This window comes from Coregonus lavaretus (genome assembly GCF_964263955.1).
Source record: "Coregonus lavaretus genome assembly, chromosome: 7".
NCBI lineage: Eukaryota > Metazoa > Chordata > Actinopteri > Salmoniformes > Salmonidae > Coregonus > Coregonus lavaretus.
Window position 1 is genome coordinate 16,323,844 of NC_139994.1, and position 17,503 is coordinate 16,341,346.

A 17,503-nucleotide genomic window follows, 5' to 3' on the forward strand; every position below is an offset into this window, starting at 1 on the left:
CTTCTCTCAGAACTGGTAAAGATCTGCTGTAGAACACTAAACTAGAGAGAGCTGGGAACCAACTGTGCTCCTTCATTATGTTTCATGAGCAAGCTTAATGACACACAGCTGCTAAAAGTCAACCGCAAAAAAAACATACTTGTTTTACAAGGACCTTTTCAAGGACCTGTGATTACTCAAGTACGTAACAGGCATTCATCATAATAATTTCACACTTCTAGGCCCAATGGAAGTTGCTTGAGTGCTGCTGTTATTGTCTCTGTCTATTGATTGGGCCAGTGTGTGAATAAAGTGCTTTTCTATTGGTTCTTATAAGGTGGCAACACGAAAAGGAAACAGAACAGGAAACGCATCATCATCCAGCTGTCAGCCAATGGCGGACAGGACTGCCCGGAGGTGTTGACTCAGGAGAGAGACTGTGAAGCGCCGTCTGTCTGTCTGGGATACAGGTAAGGCTCCATCACCCTCCAAGACCACTCTACTCAGTATGTAGTCTCTCTTGACTAAAGAGGTGCCAAGTTAACTACACTCTTAGAAAAAAAGGTGCTATCTAGAGTCTAAAATTGTTCTTCAGCTGTCCCCATAGGAGAACCCTTTGAAGAACCCTTTTTGGTTCTAGGTTGAACCCTTTTGAGTTCCATGTAGAACCCTTTACACAGAGGGTCAGCCGAAGAACCCTTTTGGAACCCTTTTTTCTCAGAGTTTAGAGCAAGACTTTGACTCTCAAGATGACTCAGCTGTGTTCTGTTTCTTGTATTGCAGGTGGAAGACACATAAGTGGCGGCGATGCCAGTTGGTTCCCTGGTCCGTGCGTCAGGACAGTCCTGGAGCTGTGGAGACCTGTGGGCCTGGGCTGCAGGCTAGAGGTGAGCAACAACATTTTGCATGCACTAGCTACTCCATTTGATTCTCGGGGCGAAGTGTTCAAATCTGTGCTGACAGAAATAGTAGAATCGAACCGTCTATCCAAACCTCCTCCCTGGCGTGGATTAGTTACATTAAGGTTCAAAGACAAAATGTCATTGCAGTGGATTGCTTTGTGTTGAGCTTGACGGAGCTTGACATAGTGTGGCAACAATGCATCTATCTGACTTCAATTTCCAAAATGGTGGCAGTCAGTGAATTGAGGACAGAGAATTCTTCTTCCACTCCTTGCATCAGACCTCTATTAGCATCTTGAAGAGAGTAGGCCATTATCTGATCAGATGATGAGCACCTTTCAACTTTCGTCTTCACACTCCACATTAGGCCCCATTACCTGTAATGGTATCTGTATAGACATTGACGCAGGTGGAGAGACAATTCAATACAGAGCTCTTACTCCTCCTCACTCAATGCTATCTGGTCTGTTTGGGTGGGAAAGTCAATAGACATTACACTATGTTCAGTTTCATCACTTACCCTTGTTCTCAGCTCTGTGTGTGTTTCTAACTGAGAGAACCGGAGACAGAGTGTGCGTATGAAATGTAACCCTATTCCCTATGTAGTGCACTACTTTTGACTAGATCACTACAGGGAATAGGGTGTAATTTGGAATGGAATCTAGAGTCACACCACCTAGTAATGAGTCATTCCGGATCCCACAGTGACAGTACTGTAGGTTAATCATCACTTAAAACACGTTCAGGTCTTGATCGCCTGTGATGGGACTGCCGTGTTTACATCCAAATGCAGCCAAAGGGTATTAACCAAATGAGATTGGGCCAGCAATAGAAAATGGCCAACGTGTACCAAAGCTTACTGCCTCACACCATCCCAACCTCCACCACCCAATCATTCCTTTTTCTCACACCATCCCAACCTCCACCACCCAATCATTCCTTTTTCTTTCTTTCTTTCTTTCTTTCTTTCTTTCTTTCTTTCTTTCTTTCTTTCTTTCTTTCTTTCTTTCTTTCTTTCTTTCTTTCTTTCTTTCTTTCTTTCTTTCTTTCTTTCTTTCTTTCTTTCTTTCTATAGCTGTCTCATGCCGGAAGCAAGATGGGGGTCAAGCGGACATGGGAGCATGTCTGAAGTTCGCCAGCTCCATGCCCTCTCTGACCCAGCCCTGTCAGCTCCCATGCCAGGATGACTGCCAGCTAACCACCTGGTCCAAGTTCTCTTCCTGTACACAGGACTGTGTGGGCGTCAAGACCCGCAAGAGGATGCTAGTGGGTGAGTGGACTGGAGTAGGCCGTACAAGTACCGTAAACTAACTAACTTAGTCCTCTTTGTCTCTGAATGGACTGGAGTAGGCCGTACAAGTACCGTAAACTAACTAACTTAGTCTTCTTTGTCTCTGAATGGACTGGAGTAGGCCGTACAAGTACAGTAAACTAACTAACTTAGTCCTCTTTGTCTCTGAATGGACTGGAGTAGGCCGTACAGTAAACTAACTAACTTAGTCCTCTTTGTCTCTGAGTGGATTGGAGTAGGCCGTACAGTAAACTAACTAACTTAGTCCTCTTTGTCTCTGGAGGGACACAATGTGACTGGAGTCTGTCTTAACCACAACTTGCAAGTACAGTAGAAATCATTCCTAAATGCTGATACAGGCTCAGATATTTTAATTTCTTTCATCCCCCTAATGGTTAAGGTTAGTATGAGGGTTAGATCATATTTCCTATGATCCTGTAGATCTGTTAAGAGCAGCTTTCTACCTAAAGAGACTTAAGTACTTGACATGACTTCCAGAGCGACTGAGACAGTATCACTGCTTAGTCGGATGCCAGTGTCACAAATCTCATTTGGGCAGTCAACGGTCTAAGTGCCCTCCATGGTATGCCTTGAGGTCAGTTGAATGTATAGCCTAAAGGATTATATAGGATAAGCCTATAGGACCCTGGGATTCTTCAGATTCTTCAGGATAAGCTCATGTTGCTAGAAGTGACTCTTATCGAAACAAACAAATATTTTCACATGGTCCAAACAAATATGTTCACGTTGCGTTTTCACCTGGTCCAAGATAGTGGAGATAGAGTAAAAACATAAATGATATGATAATCTCTATCCTTAATCTGGATCCAGGATACCGGCTTGTTACAATGTTTATTTCAATTCTGGCAGCCAATGTGGAATGACCTCATTCTGGGCTCTCACCAGTTCAAACAATGACCATTCGGTATGTGCTATTCTCCGGCAGGGCCGGAGCTGTGATTTAGACACAGGCAGACTGCATATCAGTTTTGATTGATTGCCTGTCCTTCCTTCCTCCCTTCTCTCTTCCCAGGGAAGAGCAAAAAGCGAGACCAGTGTAAGAACAACCAGGTGTACCCCCTCAGCGAGATCCAGTACTGCCCCTGTAACAAGTACAATGCCCAGCCCGTGGGGAACTGGTCGGACTGCATCCTACCTGAGGGTGGGCGTGTGGAGGGCCAGCTGGGCATGAAGGTCCAGGGGGACATCAAGGAGTGTGGCCAGGGCTACCGCTACCAGGCCATGGTGTGTTACGACCAGGACAACAGACTGGTGGAGACGTCACGGTGCAACAGCCACGGTGAGTCCTAAAGGCCTCTCACCAACATCCTATTATTGTTCATGTGTATAAGCTGTAAGTCACCTCGCTATGTTATGTTGGTTAGTCTACCTTTGTCACGGTGCAACAGCTACGGTGAGTCACTCGGAGTGTCTGAAACATCCAGTGTCTCTCTTCAACCTCTACCATCTCTCATTAACTCACTTAAAGTTGTATGCATTAAACATAGCCACTGTGATTTATACAAGGTGTCTGTATTTCCAATTAAAGGCATGCTCAGTGATTTGACATCATCATACACAGCGAGACACTTCCTGTTACAGAAAACAACAACGACGAGTGTAGAGAAATACAAGATAAGGCAATTGGAAACACTTTGGTTTTGGTCTTTGGAATTCTCATCAATTTGTTACAGCTCCTTATTTAATAAATTTAGAGAACGTTGTTCCCTTGTTCTCTCCATCAAGAGAATAATTATTCCACCATTTACATATGTGTTCTATTGATTTGTCTCCATTCAACCCAATTTGCTGTTAGACTGGGAATGCAGAGTTTCCCTCATCTCACTGTCCTTTTCAGCATCCCCTGATTGTAAATTCAATAGAGAACAAATTAATGTGGTAACGGAGTGGATGCAGGATGCAGTCGCTCCGCCCCTAGCCCAAATCTGTCAGAGGAACTTCAATCAAATTTCAATCAATCAATCAAATTTATTTATAAAGCCCTTTTTACATCAGCAAAGTGCTTATACAGAAACCCAGCCTAAAACCCCAAACAGCAAGCGATGCAGATGTAGAACATCAGAGCTGCTTTCTTCCCAACTAGCTGTATTAGCATTTAGGAATACACAGCAGCATCGCCATCGAACCAATGCAGAGAAGAAATGTAGGAATCACAGTGCTGTCGTGTCTTCCATGTTAACCCGTGGAAGACGCAGCACTTCGTCAAAGTGCTTATAGCAGTGAGTGGGTTTCAGTGTTTGTTCTCTGTAAAAACCCAACCCTATGAATCATAGCTTCACTTACAGTATGGGGCCTGTGGTGTTGTTGATGGTGTAGAACTGTGACGTGATGAGACGTCACAAGCAATTGCTATTGCTGTACTCTAGCTAATGCTATTGTATGTGTACCTCTCAAACACCACTGTGCCCTACACGTCACACTATGCTTCGGGTGGCATTTATTCCAGCTTAAGCAACCATAGGAGATCAGTGATGGTGCTATAGCTACAGTGGGGAAAAAAATTATTTAGTCAGCCACCAATGGTCCAAGTTCTCCCACTTAAAAAGATGAGAGAGGCCTGTAATTTTCATCATTGGTACACGTCAACTATGACAGACAAATTGAGAAAAAAATTCCAGAAAATCACATTGTAGGATTTTTAATGAATTTATTTGCAAATTATGGTGGAAAATAAGTATTTGGTCACCTACAAACAAGCAAGATTTCTGGCTCTCACAGACCTGTAACTTCTTCTTTAAGAGGTTCCTCTGTCCTCCACTCGTTACCTGTATTAATGGCACCTGTTTGAACTTGTTATCAGTATAAAAGACACCTGTCCACAACCTCAAACAGTCACACTCCAAACTCCACTATGGCCAAGACCAAAGAGCTGTCAAAGGACACCAGAAACAAAATTGTAGACCTGCAGCAGGCTGGGAAGACTGAATCTGCAACAGGTAAGCAGCTTGGTTTGAAGAAATCAACTGTGAGAGCAATTATTAGGAAATGGAAGACATACAAGACCACTGATAATCTCCCTCAATCTGGGGCTCCACGCAAGATCTCACCCCGTGGGGTCAAAATGATCACAAGAACGGTGAGCAAAAATCCTAGAACCACACGGGGGGACCAAGTGAATGACCTGCAGAGAGCTGGGACCAAAGTAACAAAGCCTACCATCAGTAACACACTACGCCGCCAGGGACTCAAATCCTGCAGTGCCAGACGTGTCCCCCTGCTTAAGCCAGTACATGTCCAGGCCCGTCTGAAGTTTGCTAGAGTGCATTTGGATGATCCAGAAGAGGATTGGGAGAATGTCATATGGTCAGATGAAACCAAAATATAACTTTTTGGTAAAAACTCAACTCGTCGTGTTTGGAGGACAAAGAATGCTGAGTTGCATCCAAAGAACACCATACCTACTGTGAAGCATGGTGGTGGAAACATCATGCTTTGGGGCTGTTTTTCTGCAAAGGGACCAGGACGACTGATCCGTGTAAAGGAAAGAATGAATGGGGCCATGTATCGTGAGATTTTGAGTGAAAACCTCCTTCCATCAGCAAGGGCATTGAAGATTAAACGTGGCTGGGTCTTTCAGCATGACAATGATCCCAAACACACCGCCCGGGCAACGAAGGAGTGGCTTCGTAAGAAGCATTTCAAGGTCCTGGAGTGGCCTAGCCAGTCTCCAGATCTCAACCCCATAGAACATCTTTGGAGGGAGTCGAAAGTCCGTGTTGCCCAGCGACAGCCCCAAAACATCACTGCTCTAGAGGAGATCTGCATGGAGGAATGGGCCAAAATACCAGCAACAGTGTGTGAAAACCTTGTGAAGACTTACAGAAAATGTTTGACCTGTGTCATTGCCAACAAAGGGTACACAGTGGGGGAAAAAAGTATTTAGTCAGCCACCAATTGTGCAAGTTCTCCCACTTAAAAAGATGAGAGAGGCCTGTAATTTTCATCATAGGTACACATCAACTATGACAGACAAAATGAGGAAAAAAAATCCAGAAAATCACATTGTAGGATTTTTTATGAATTTATTTGCAAATTATGGTGGAAAATAAGTATTTGGTCAATAACAAAAGTTTCTCAATACTTTGTTATATACCCTTTGTTGGCAATGACACAGGTCAAACGTTTTCTGTAAGTCTTCACAAGGTTTTCACACACTGTTGCTGGTATTTTGGCCCATTCCTCCATGCAGTTCTCCTCTAGAGCAGTGATGTTTTGGGGCTGTCGCTGGGCAACACAGACTTTCAACTCCCTCCAAAGATTTTCTATGGGGTTGAGATCTGGAGACTGGCTAGGCCACTCCAGGACCTTGAAATGCTTCTTGCGAAGCCACTCCTTCGTTGCCCGGGCGGTGTGTTTGGGATCATTGTCATGCTGAAAGATCCAGCCACATTTCATCTTCAATGCCCTTGCTGATGGAAGGAGGTTTTCACGCAAAATCACACGATACATGGCCCCATTCATTCTTTCCTTTACACGGATCAGTCGTCCTGGTCCCTTTGCAGAAAAACAGCCCCAAAGCATGATGTTTCCACCCCCATGCTTCACAGTAGGTATGGTGTTCTTTGGATGCAACTCAGCATTCTTTGTCCTCCAAACACGACAAGTTCTATTTTGGTTTCATCTGACCATATGACATATGACATTCTCCCAATCCTCTTCTGGATCATCCAAATGCACTCTAGCAAACTTCAGACGGGCCTGGACATGTACTGGCTCAAGCAGGGGGACACGTCTGGCCCTGCAGGATTTGAGTCCCTGGCGGCGTAGTGTGTTACTGATGGTAGGCTTTGTTAATTTGGTCCCAGCTCTCTGCAGGTCATTCACTAGGTCCCCCCGTGTGGTTCTGGGATTTTTGCTCACCGTTCTTGTGATCATTTTGACCCCACGGGGTGAGATCTTGCGTGGAGCCCCAGATCGAGGGAGATTATCAGTGGTCTTGTATGTCTTCCATTTCCTAATAATTGCTCCCACAGTTGATTTCTTCAAACCAAGCTGCTTACCTATTGCAGATTCAGTCTTCCCAGCCTGGTGCAGGTCTACAATTTTGTTTATGGTGTCCTTTGACAGCTCTTTGGTCTTGGCCATAGTGGAGTTTGGAGTGTGACTGTTTGAGGTTGTGGACAGGTGTCTTTTATACTGATAACAAGTTCAAACAGGTGCCATTAATACAGGTAACGAGTGGAGGACAGAGGAGCCTCTTAAAGAAGAAGTTACAGGTCTGTGAGAGCCAGAAATCTTGCTTGTTTGTAGGTGACCAAATACTTATTTTCCACCATAATTTGCAAATAAATTCATAAAAAATCCTACAATGTGATTTTCTCGATGTTTTTTCTCAATTTGTCTGTCATAGTTGACGTGTACCTATGATGAAAATTACAGGCCTCTCTCACCTTTTTAAGTGGGAGAACTTGCACAATTGGTGGCTGACTAAATACTTTTTTTCCCCACTGTATAACAAAGTATTGAGAAACTTTTGTTATTGACCAAATACTTATTTTCCACCATAATTTGCAAATAAATTCATTAAAAATCCTACAATGTGATTTTCTGGATTTTATTTTCTCAATTTGTCTGTCATAGTTGACGTGTACCTATGATGAAAATTACAGGCCTCTCTCATCTTTTTAAGTGGGAGAACTTGCACAATTGGTGGCTGACTAAATACTTTTTTTCCCCACTGTATACAGGAGTCACTGGTATTGTAGCTCTATTGCTTCAACACCTCAATTAACCTACCTGATTGGCTCCCACACGTGCTATGGATTAATTTATTTTATTTTTTATAATAATGTATTATATTATTATAATAAAAAAATGTATACATTAAATTACAAATAAATACAAATAAAAAAAGGAAAATAAATTATATTAAAATACATGGGACATGAAAAGGTATATGGTTACCTACACACCTTTCAAACCAACTTTAGCATCCAGACACATTTTTTCTGCCTTTTGTTATATCTGAAAGGTGTTGCCGACATCAAAGCCTAAACTTTTATATCCGCAAAATGACCTAGTCATGATCAGAAACATTTAGTATGCAATAATGTAGCCTAAATCAAGTGTAGGCCTATTATTTTGCTCGATCACGAGACTATAATATAGATTGCTATTATTTTCTATCAGTATCATGATTGTATTTATTTTACCCTTATTTTACCAGGTAAGTTAACTGAAAACACATTCTCATCTACAGCAACGACCTGGGGAATAGTTACAGGGGAGAGGAGGGGGGATAAAAGAGCCATAATCTGGGGATGATTAGGTGGCCATGATCGCATGAGGGCCAGATTGGTAATTTAGCCAGGACACCAGGGTTAACACCCCTACTCTTACGATAAGTGCCATGGGATCTTTTAGTGACCACAGAGAGTCAGGACACCCATTTAACATCCCATCCAAAAGATGGCACCCAATCACTGCCCTGGGGCATTGGGATCTTTTTTTTTTTTGGACCAGAGGAAAGAATGCCTCCTAGTGGCCCTAAAACACCACTTCCAGCAGCATCTGGTGTCCCATCCAGGGACTGACCAGGACCGACACTACTTAGCTTCAGTAGCAAGCCAGCAGTGGGATGCAGGGTGGTATACTCTCAATGTAAGACCCTACGCCTGCTCCCTAACAAAGTCAAGTGAGGGTAGGAAAGAGATTGAACGTGGATCAAAAAATAATGGGCTTGCCTTGGGCTCTGTTTCAAAATATCACTTTTTTATATGACAGCGGTTCCACATGTTGCCATGACGCAAGTTGTGTGGGAAAAATATTTGTTTTATTTTATTCTGTTATATTTCATTATATTCTTAGCCTACTATAAAATACATGTGTGTTGACTGTAATCAGGGTAGCCTAAGTGTGTCTTGTCTGTTTAATGAACAAAATAACTATTGATTTCATGTGCTTGGCACAGCCATGTAGCCTATAGACTGCACATACCAGTAACATAATTAAACTCAAAATATGCCATTCTATTCTGTTGAAATGACATGTTATTAGTCTTATGTTTCTTAGGACCTGCCTAAAACCAATGAATAATGGATTTCTTTGTGATGGTGTATATTCAATGGATTTATTAAAATAGATGTCCACCCACATCGGCCCATGTCTACTCCCACTCCTAAACTTGCCGCCATGTGCACGGGAGATATAAAAGGCTTATCCAAGCAAGAATGTGGTAAAAATGGGACTGTATGAATTGGGTTAAAAAAAACACTGTGTGTTTTCTTTTACAGGCAACATACCATAAAGTCTGTCTGTAAACGGTACTATAGTGACAATTGAATTCCCTGCTTTACGTGGGCATGGCAGGATGGATCCATGTTAAAACCGATAACGGGGATGACTGGAGAGGTTGACAGTGAGCAATCAATGGGTGTGTTCTGATATGATGGCCGGGTATTAGTGTGAGTGGGATTGCAGGTTCTGAGAAGCAGTGATCAACAGGCAGACTCTTATTGCCAGTGGTATGACAGTAGTGGGGCGGGCACTGACATTATAGATAGATTGTATGTCTTACAGTAGCTTCTCTACTACAGTATACTGTTGGGAAAAATGGTGCAGCATAGAACCAAAAGGGTTTAATAGCATGTTTCATATGGCCATCAAAATGGCTCTATATAGAACCACAAAAACTAAACAAAATCTGCAGTGTATCTGTAGTAGCATTACTGTATCTGAAGAGTGTTTGTAAATTACATGGGTCAGTTCCTCGGGAATTGGATTGATCTGATTTGTCTTTTCATTTCCAAATTGTTGTTTTTGTGGGTCTTTTGGGAATGGTAACCAGGTGACCTCCTTAAAATGTAGAGGAATTCTAAGTATGTAACCAGACAAAGTCCAAATACAATGAGATTAGGGGGTAATCTATTTGTAATAACCCTGTTAGTCTTTGTTTGTAAAATGTCCTAGAGGGAAACATAAACTACACTGTATTTGTTCTTATGATCTCATCTTACTTCAGCAAGTTCAAAATCATACATTTGCCAGATGTGAAATAGTCTAAGAAAAAATAATTTAAACTCTAAAATTCCTAATTCGTAATATGTTCATGTATTTTCCACTGCTGTGGATCCTCTCAGGTTACTGTGTTGTGAGCCACAACTTGTGACCTAGCTCCAGTAGCAGTAGTAGTAACACTCGAAACAGCTAAGAGCACTGACCTCCCTGCTCTTTCAGTGGACCAACGAGGATCAGTATCCACCCTCACCCAGATAAAAATAAATAACAAGCAGAGAGAGAGGCACTCCTGCCAAAACCCCATTAATCATTGCCTCTCTCCCTCCCACCATCTCTCTCTCTCTTCCTCCATCCATCTCTCGCTGTCTGTCTCTCTCTCTCTCTCTCTCTCTCTTTCTCTCCGTTCTCTCTGTCTCTTTCTCTCTCTCTTGCTCTCTCTCTCTATCTCTCTCTCCGACTGGCTCGCCCAGAAAACAACAGCCTTCTAAATCGCACAACAGGCTGCTCCCCTCTTCTTCCATTGTGTTTGCCAAGCTCCAGTAAACAGTGTTATAATGCTGTTTGTAGCACAGCACTGCCATCTCAGTTATTTATAATCCTCTCTGTAACTTTTTATCCGTGTCAGTAGGAATGTTGGATTTACTCCAGGTGCTGTTTATTGAGATATTTTACAGTTGAAAGTTTCCAGAATTTTGCAACCCAATTTCACAGTATGTTGTATAACTGAATACAGTAGCTTGATGCATCACCAACTGTGTAAACTGATACAGATACTGTCAGATGATGAAACTATACTGAAGCCTAGTTGTCTCTCTTTGTGGTTTCAGGGTATATTGAGGAGGCTTGCATCATCCCCTGTCCGTCTGACTGTAAGCTCAGTGAGTGGTCCAACTGGTCACGATGCAGCAAGTCCTGCGGCAGCGGGGTCAAAGTGCGTTCCAAGTGGCTGAGGGAGAAGCCTTACAACGGTGGTCGACCGTGCCCCAAACTGGACCATGTCAACCAGGTGAGTGGGGGATGTTCATCACTCTTGGCCCTGTCACTCTTGGCCCTAACAACCACTAGCCCTTACCCCAAAGACACATGTAGAGATCTGAGAGGATTGGACAGATTTTTTCCATATTGCTTAAACTTATCACATCTCCACAACTTAGTGTCTAGGGTGTAGAGGGTAAGGGATAAGGGTTGTTTCTGGACAAGAATAAAACATGGTAGAGGGTAGATGTCCCTGGCTTGTTTTAATGTTTAAATAAAATACTTAGATTATGATTTAATGCATTAGATTAAAGGAACCATGACAGTGTTTATTTTTTAATGAACCCAGAGTGGACATCTTTCAGTGTTTTATTCATTAGCCGAGTTAGGGCTTGTACCCATTTATATTTGAGTTATTTAGCAGATGCTCTATCCAGAGCGACTTACAGGAAAAATTCGAGTCAAGTGCCTTGCTCAAGAGCACATCGGCAGATTTGTGCACCTTGTCGGCTCGGGAATTCGAACCAGCAACCTTTCGGTTACTGGCCCAACGCTCTAACCGCTAGGCTACCTGCCATGTAAGATTAAAGAAGGGGAAGGAACTGTGAACTCTATGCTCCTACAGAGAAACAAGAGAACATGTTGTACTGCATTCTAATAATCTGTTTCCCCGCTGTTCTTTTCTTCTTTTCCTGGGTGTATGAACTGACCCCATCCATAGGCTCAGGTGAGTGACTTGTCATTGCCTTTTATAGTGTTTTTGTACAGTTCAATGTATGCGCTAGCTCAAATCTGCTCTTTACTATTTCATCATAAACAGATTTGGTACAATACATGCATTTTTGCTATGGGATGGATGGTGGTGTGACCGTTGGTGGCTAACGGTCTAGTGGTCTCTCACAAGGTGTATGAGGTGGTGCCGTGTCTCAGTGACTGTGGTCAGTACGTGTGGGTGGCTGAACCCTGGAGTGTCTGGAAAGTCAGCAACGTGGACCTGAAGGAGAACTGTGGAGAAGGAGTGCAGACCAGAAAAGTCAGGTACGGACGATCAGCTCTTATAGGTACAACAACCTATTTGACTTTATTCATTTTAGCTCCTAGTGGAGTGAAGGGCCGCGACAGTCTCTCCAACTAACCCTGTTCTGTGACGTTTACTTAGCTTCATTCATTCAAGGTGATTCCTACCTTCTTCACCTCGTCTTCATCTCCTCTACAATAGCCAACAATAATTGTATCATATTTTCAAATCAAATCAAATGTTATTGGTCACATACACATATTTAGCAGATGTTATTGCGGGTGTAGCGAAATGCTTGTGTTCCTATCTCCAACAGTGCAGTAGTACCTAACAATTCACAACAATACACAAATCTAAAAGTAAAATAATAGAATTAAGAAATACAGTATATAAATATTAGGACGAGCAATGTCGGAGTGGCATTGACAAAAATACAGTAGAATAGAATACAGTATATACATATGAGATGAGTAAAGCAGTATGTAAACATTATTAAAGTGACTAGTGTTCCATTATTAAAGTGACCAGTGATTCCATGTCTATGTATATTGGGCAGCAGCCTCTAAGGTGCAGGGTTGAGTAACTGGGTGGTAGCCGGCTAGTGATGGCTATTTAACAGTCTGATGGCCTTGAGATAGAAGCTGTTTTTCAGTCTCTCGGTCTTGCTAACTTATCGTCCCCCCTCTGTCCAGGTGTATGCAGAATACTATCGATGGGCCGTCAGACTCTGTGGAGGATTACCTGTGTGACCCAGAGGAGATGCCACTAGGGGCCAGAGACAGCCAGCTGCCCTGCCCTGAGGAATGTGTCCTGTCTGACTGGGGGGCCTGGAGCCGCTGCTCACTGGTAAGGACAGATACTGATTACCTTGTTGTTTTATCATGTGCTGTTGGTGACCACTGATACCTTGTTGTTTTAGCACCTATTTTATCACTGCAATATTTCAGATATTTTTGTGTTTTCTGGGTTTAGTTGGGAGCTAAGTAATATCCATTTCATTAGGTGGACCAATGCAGGACTATTCTAATCTGTTATATTTTAAGGCTGTGGTGCAGGACACATACTCAAAGCAAGAGTAGACTGCTTAAAGGGTTAACTATCACCTGAAAAGCCCAAAGGTATTATGCTTCTGACCATGGATCTCTGTCTCACACCTTAACATATGGTAACTGGGCAATCATGCCAAGTGTCCACTTTCTATTTAACCTGTTTCGGCCATTTTCCCATGGTGAGAAATCCAATTCACAGCAGAGCTCTTGCCAGCAACTCTCACTTTGGGTTTGCACCAATTTAAGCGATAGTCATTCGGTAAGTGTGATTCTCCTGTTGGGCTCTCACCAGTTTAGAATGATGCCATTCGGTAAGTGTGATTCTCCAGCAAGGCTCGGACCCATTTAGGTGATGTCCATTTGGTATGTGTTATGTTCCTACTGGGCTCTCACCAATTCAGTATGATGCTCCGGCAAGGCTTGCACCAATTTAAGTGATGTCTATTCAGTATGTGTTATTCTCCGGTGGGATAATAGCTGTGGTTTATCCTGAGAAGTTAAAGAAGGGAGAGAGGGTGGGATAACTTTCAGCAGGGAAGAGGATCTCATGGAGCTCTAAATAGTATGCTGTGACCAAGGTATTATAGGAAAATCTCTGGTGGAAGGAGGGGACCACCGTGTCGGTGTCTGTGTGTGTGTGTGTGCGCATGTGGGAGAGTGCTGTGGAAACGTGTGTCTGTGAAACGTGCGTGAAAGTGTGAGTGTGTGTGTGTGCCCGTGGTGAACCTCTAGTGGGAAAAGGAGTCAACCGTGTCTCATGCCCTGCCATTCCCAGGCACTCTGCTACGGATCCGTTGGGAAAGTTAATGATCATGGATACGAAATATGTCCCTGCATAAGCAGGGGGAGACAGCACTCCAAATTGAAATGGTCTGAAACGACTTGAATAGACCAGTTTATCTTGTAAGGGTTGGTTGGGGAAAATAGGCAGAGGTCGAAATAGACAGAGGATAATGTAGGGAAAAATATATATTCATGGCAAACCTTTTTCGATTTGCTGGTCGGAAAGTGGTAACTTCACTTTTACAGGGTTTCATATTTGGTTTGCATTAAACGTCAAACTAAAAGTGGATTCCCTGACTTCTTGCTTTTGGTCTAGGCCAGGTTACTGTAAAAGCACTTAGTGACAATGACTGATGTAGAAAGGGCTTTATAAATTAATCTGTTTGACTGATTGATTGACTTCTTCTCTGGTTTAAGCCATGCAACAAAATCAGCACTCGGGAGAGGACAGCATTCCCCATCCGCCAACCGGGAGAGGGAAAGCTATGCCCCAGTACCACAGAGACAGAGCCCTGCAGCCTCAACAGCAACTGCTATCACTACTCCTATAACATTACCGGTAAGCCAAATGTCAGTCTGGATTACTGCATGCAATGGATGGTACCAGAGCCATATATCAATATGGAAATATATGGCTCTGGATGGTAAATACAGAATTGAATGTGATCTTACCTCAAGTATTTTTAGACCGCATGACATTTGAGATTAATGAAGTGCACTCAAGAGGAAAAGGGGTTGGGATGTAAGCAGTCTCTTTTTTCACCTCAGGTTTATTATGCTTCTTTTTCATGCAGATTGGAGCACCTGTCAGCTGAGTGAGAGAGCTGTGTGTGGTAGTGGCATCAAGACGCGCATGCTGGACTGCGTACGAAGCGACGGCAAGTCTGTCGACCTCAAGTTCTGTGAAGAGGTGTGTGTTCTTCTCTTTCTATTCCATAGCTCATTAGTCATTAATGAGAGTGATTCTTCTGTCTTCAGAGTCCAGACAGGTTGCTGTTTGTGTGTTGCCTAGGCAACTTGGGAACAGGGCAGAAGAAGAATCTCTCATACGCCACAAATGGCCCAATACATTATTTTTGTTTTCTTGTCTCTTTTAGCTGGGGCTGGACAGGAAGTGGCAGATGAACGCTTCCTGTGTGGTGGAGTGTCCTGTCAACTGCCAGCTATCTGATTGGTCACCCTGGTCCGAATGCACACAAAACTGTGGATTAGCAGGTACGTCACCATCTCCTTAACCCACTCTTTGTGACAAAAATATGATTCCATGTTAGAATGCTGAGAATGCGTTCAAGGCTAATCAAACCCAATTCTGAAGGGCTAGCCACAACAAAGAAGTAACAGAGAACTTATTAAGTGGTCCATTCAACTGTCTATTTCACCTATCTATTTTTCTATTGATCCAAGCATAGTGGATAGTCTGTGACTAGAAGTCATTTGACTACAGTACCAGTCAAAAGTTTGGACACACCTACTCATTCAAGGGTTTTTCTTTATTTTTACTATTTTCTACATTGTAGAATAATAGTGAAGACATCAAAACTATGAAATAACACATATGGAATATGTAGTAGTAACCAAAAAAGTGTTAAACAAATCAGAATATATTTTATATTTGAGATTTTTTAAATAGCCACCCTTTGCCTTGATGACAGCATTGCACACTCTTGGCATTCTCTCAACCAGCTTCACCTGGAATGATTTTACAACAGTCTTGAAGGAGTTCCCACATATGCTGAGCACTTGTTGGCTGCTTTTCCTTCACTCTGCAGTCCGACTCATCCCAAACCATCTCAATTGGGTTAAGGTCGGGGGATTGTGGAGGCCAGGTCATCTGATGCAGCACTCCATCACTCTCCTTGTTGATAAAATAGCCCTTACACAGCCTGGAAGTGTGTTGGATCATTGTCCTGTTGAAAAACAAATGATAGACCCACTAAGCCCAAACCAGATGGGATGGCGTATCACTGCAGAATGCTGTGGTAGCCATGCTGGTTAAGTGTGCCTTGAATTCTAAATAAATCACAGACAGTGTCACCAGCAAAGCACCCCCACACCATAACACCTCCTCCTCCATGCTTCACAGTGGGAACTACACATGCGGAGATAATTCGTTCACCCATACCGCGTCTCACAAAAACACAACGGTTGGGACCAAAAATCTCAGATTTGGACACAAATTTCCACCGGTCTAATGTCCATTGCTCGTGTTTCTTTGCCCAAGCAGGTCTCTTCTTATTATTGGTGTCCTTTAATAGTGGTTTCTTTGCAGAAATTCGACAATGAAGGCCTGATTCACATAGTTCCTTCTGAACAGTTGATGTTGAGATGTGTCTGTGACTTTGAACTCTGTGAAGCATTTATTTGGGCTACAATTTCTGAGGCTGGTAACTCTAATGAACTTATCCTCTGCAGCAAAGGTAACTCTGGGTCTTCTATTCCTGTGGCGGTCCTCATGAGAGCCAGTTTCATCATAGCGTTTGATGGTTTTTGCAAATACACTTGAAGAAACTTTCAAAGTTCTTGAAATGTTCTGTATTGACTGACCTTCATATCTTAAAGTAATGATGGACTGTTGTTTCTCTTTGATTATTTGAGCTGTTCTTGCCATAATATGGACTTGGTCTTTTACCAAATAGGGCTATCTTCTGTATACCCCCCTACCTTATCACAACACAACTGATTGGCTCAAATAAATTCCGCAAATTAACTTTTAAGAAGGCACACCTGTTAATTGAAATGCATTCCAGGTGACTACCTCATGAATCTGGTTGAGAGAATGCCAAGAGTGTGCAAGGCTGTCATCAAAGCAAAGGGTGGCTATTTGAAGAATCTCAAATCTCAAATATATTTGGATTTGTTTAACACTTTTTTGGTTACTACATGATTCCATATGTGTTATTTCATAGTATTGATGTCTTCACTATTATTCTACAATGTAAAAAATAGTAAAAATAAAGAAAAACCCTTGAATGAGTAGATGTTCTAAAACTTTTGACTGTATGTAGTGTTGAAGTCGTAAGTTTACATAAACCTTAGCCAAATACATTTAAACTCAATTTTTCACAATTCCTGACATTTAATCCTATTAGAAATTCCCTGTCTTAGGTCAGTTAGGTTCACCACTTTATTTTAAGAATGTGAAATGTCAGAATAATAGTAGAGAGAATGATTTATTTCAGCTTTTATTTCTTACATCACATTCCCAGTGGGTCAGAAGTTTACATACACTCAATTAGTATTTGGTAGCATTGCCTTTAAATTGTTTAACTTGGGTCAAACGTTTCGGGTAGCCTTCCACAAGCTTCCCACAATAAGTTGGGTGAATTTTGGCCCATTCCTCCTGACAAAGCTGGTGTAACTGAATCAGGTTTGTAGGCCTCCTTGCTCGCACACGCTTTTTCAGATCTGCCCACAAATGTTCTATAGGATTGAGGTCAGGGATTTGTGATGGCCACTCCAATACCTTGACTTTGTTGTCCTTAAGCCATTTTGCCACAACTTTGGAAGTATGCTTGGGGTCTTTGTCCAT

At 42.5% G+C, this 17,503-nt stretch overlaps 1 protein-coding gene across 1 annotated transcript in view; it reads left to right on the forward strand.

The window, feature by feature from the left end:
- Nucleotides 1-17,503, forward strand: part of LOC311132194 (thrombospondin type-1 domain-containing protein 7A-like) — a gene marked incomplete at both ends in the record, with an annotated part of 209,378 nt that overhangs the window by 166,919 nt on the left and 24,956 nt on the right. The window contains 10 exon segments of the mRNA XM_084165414.1: nucleotides 317-449; nucleotides 763-866; nucleotides 1,957-2,151; nucleotides 3,206-3,472; nucleotides 10,977-11,159; nucleotides 12,015-12,162; nucleotides 12,835-12,988; nucleotides 14,392-14,533; nucleotides 14,769-14,884; nucleotides 15,072-15,189. Coding sequence (XP_084021540.1) covers nucleotides 317-449; nucleotides 763-866; nucleotides 1,957-2,151; nucleotides 3,206-3,472; nucleotides 10,977-11,159; nucleotides 12,015-12,162; nucleotides 12,835-12,988; nucleotides 14,392-14,533; nucleotides 14,769-14,884; nucleotides 15,072-15,189 — 1,560 coding nt within the window.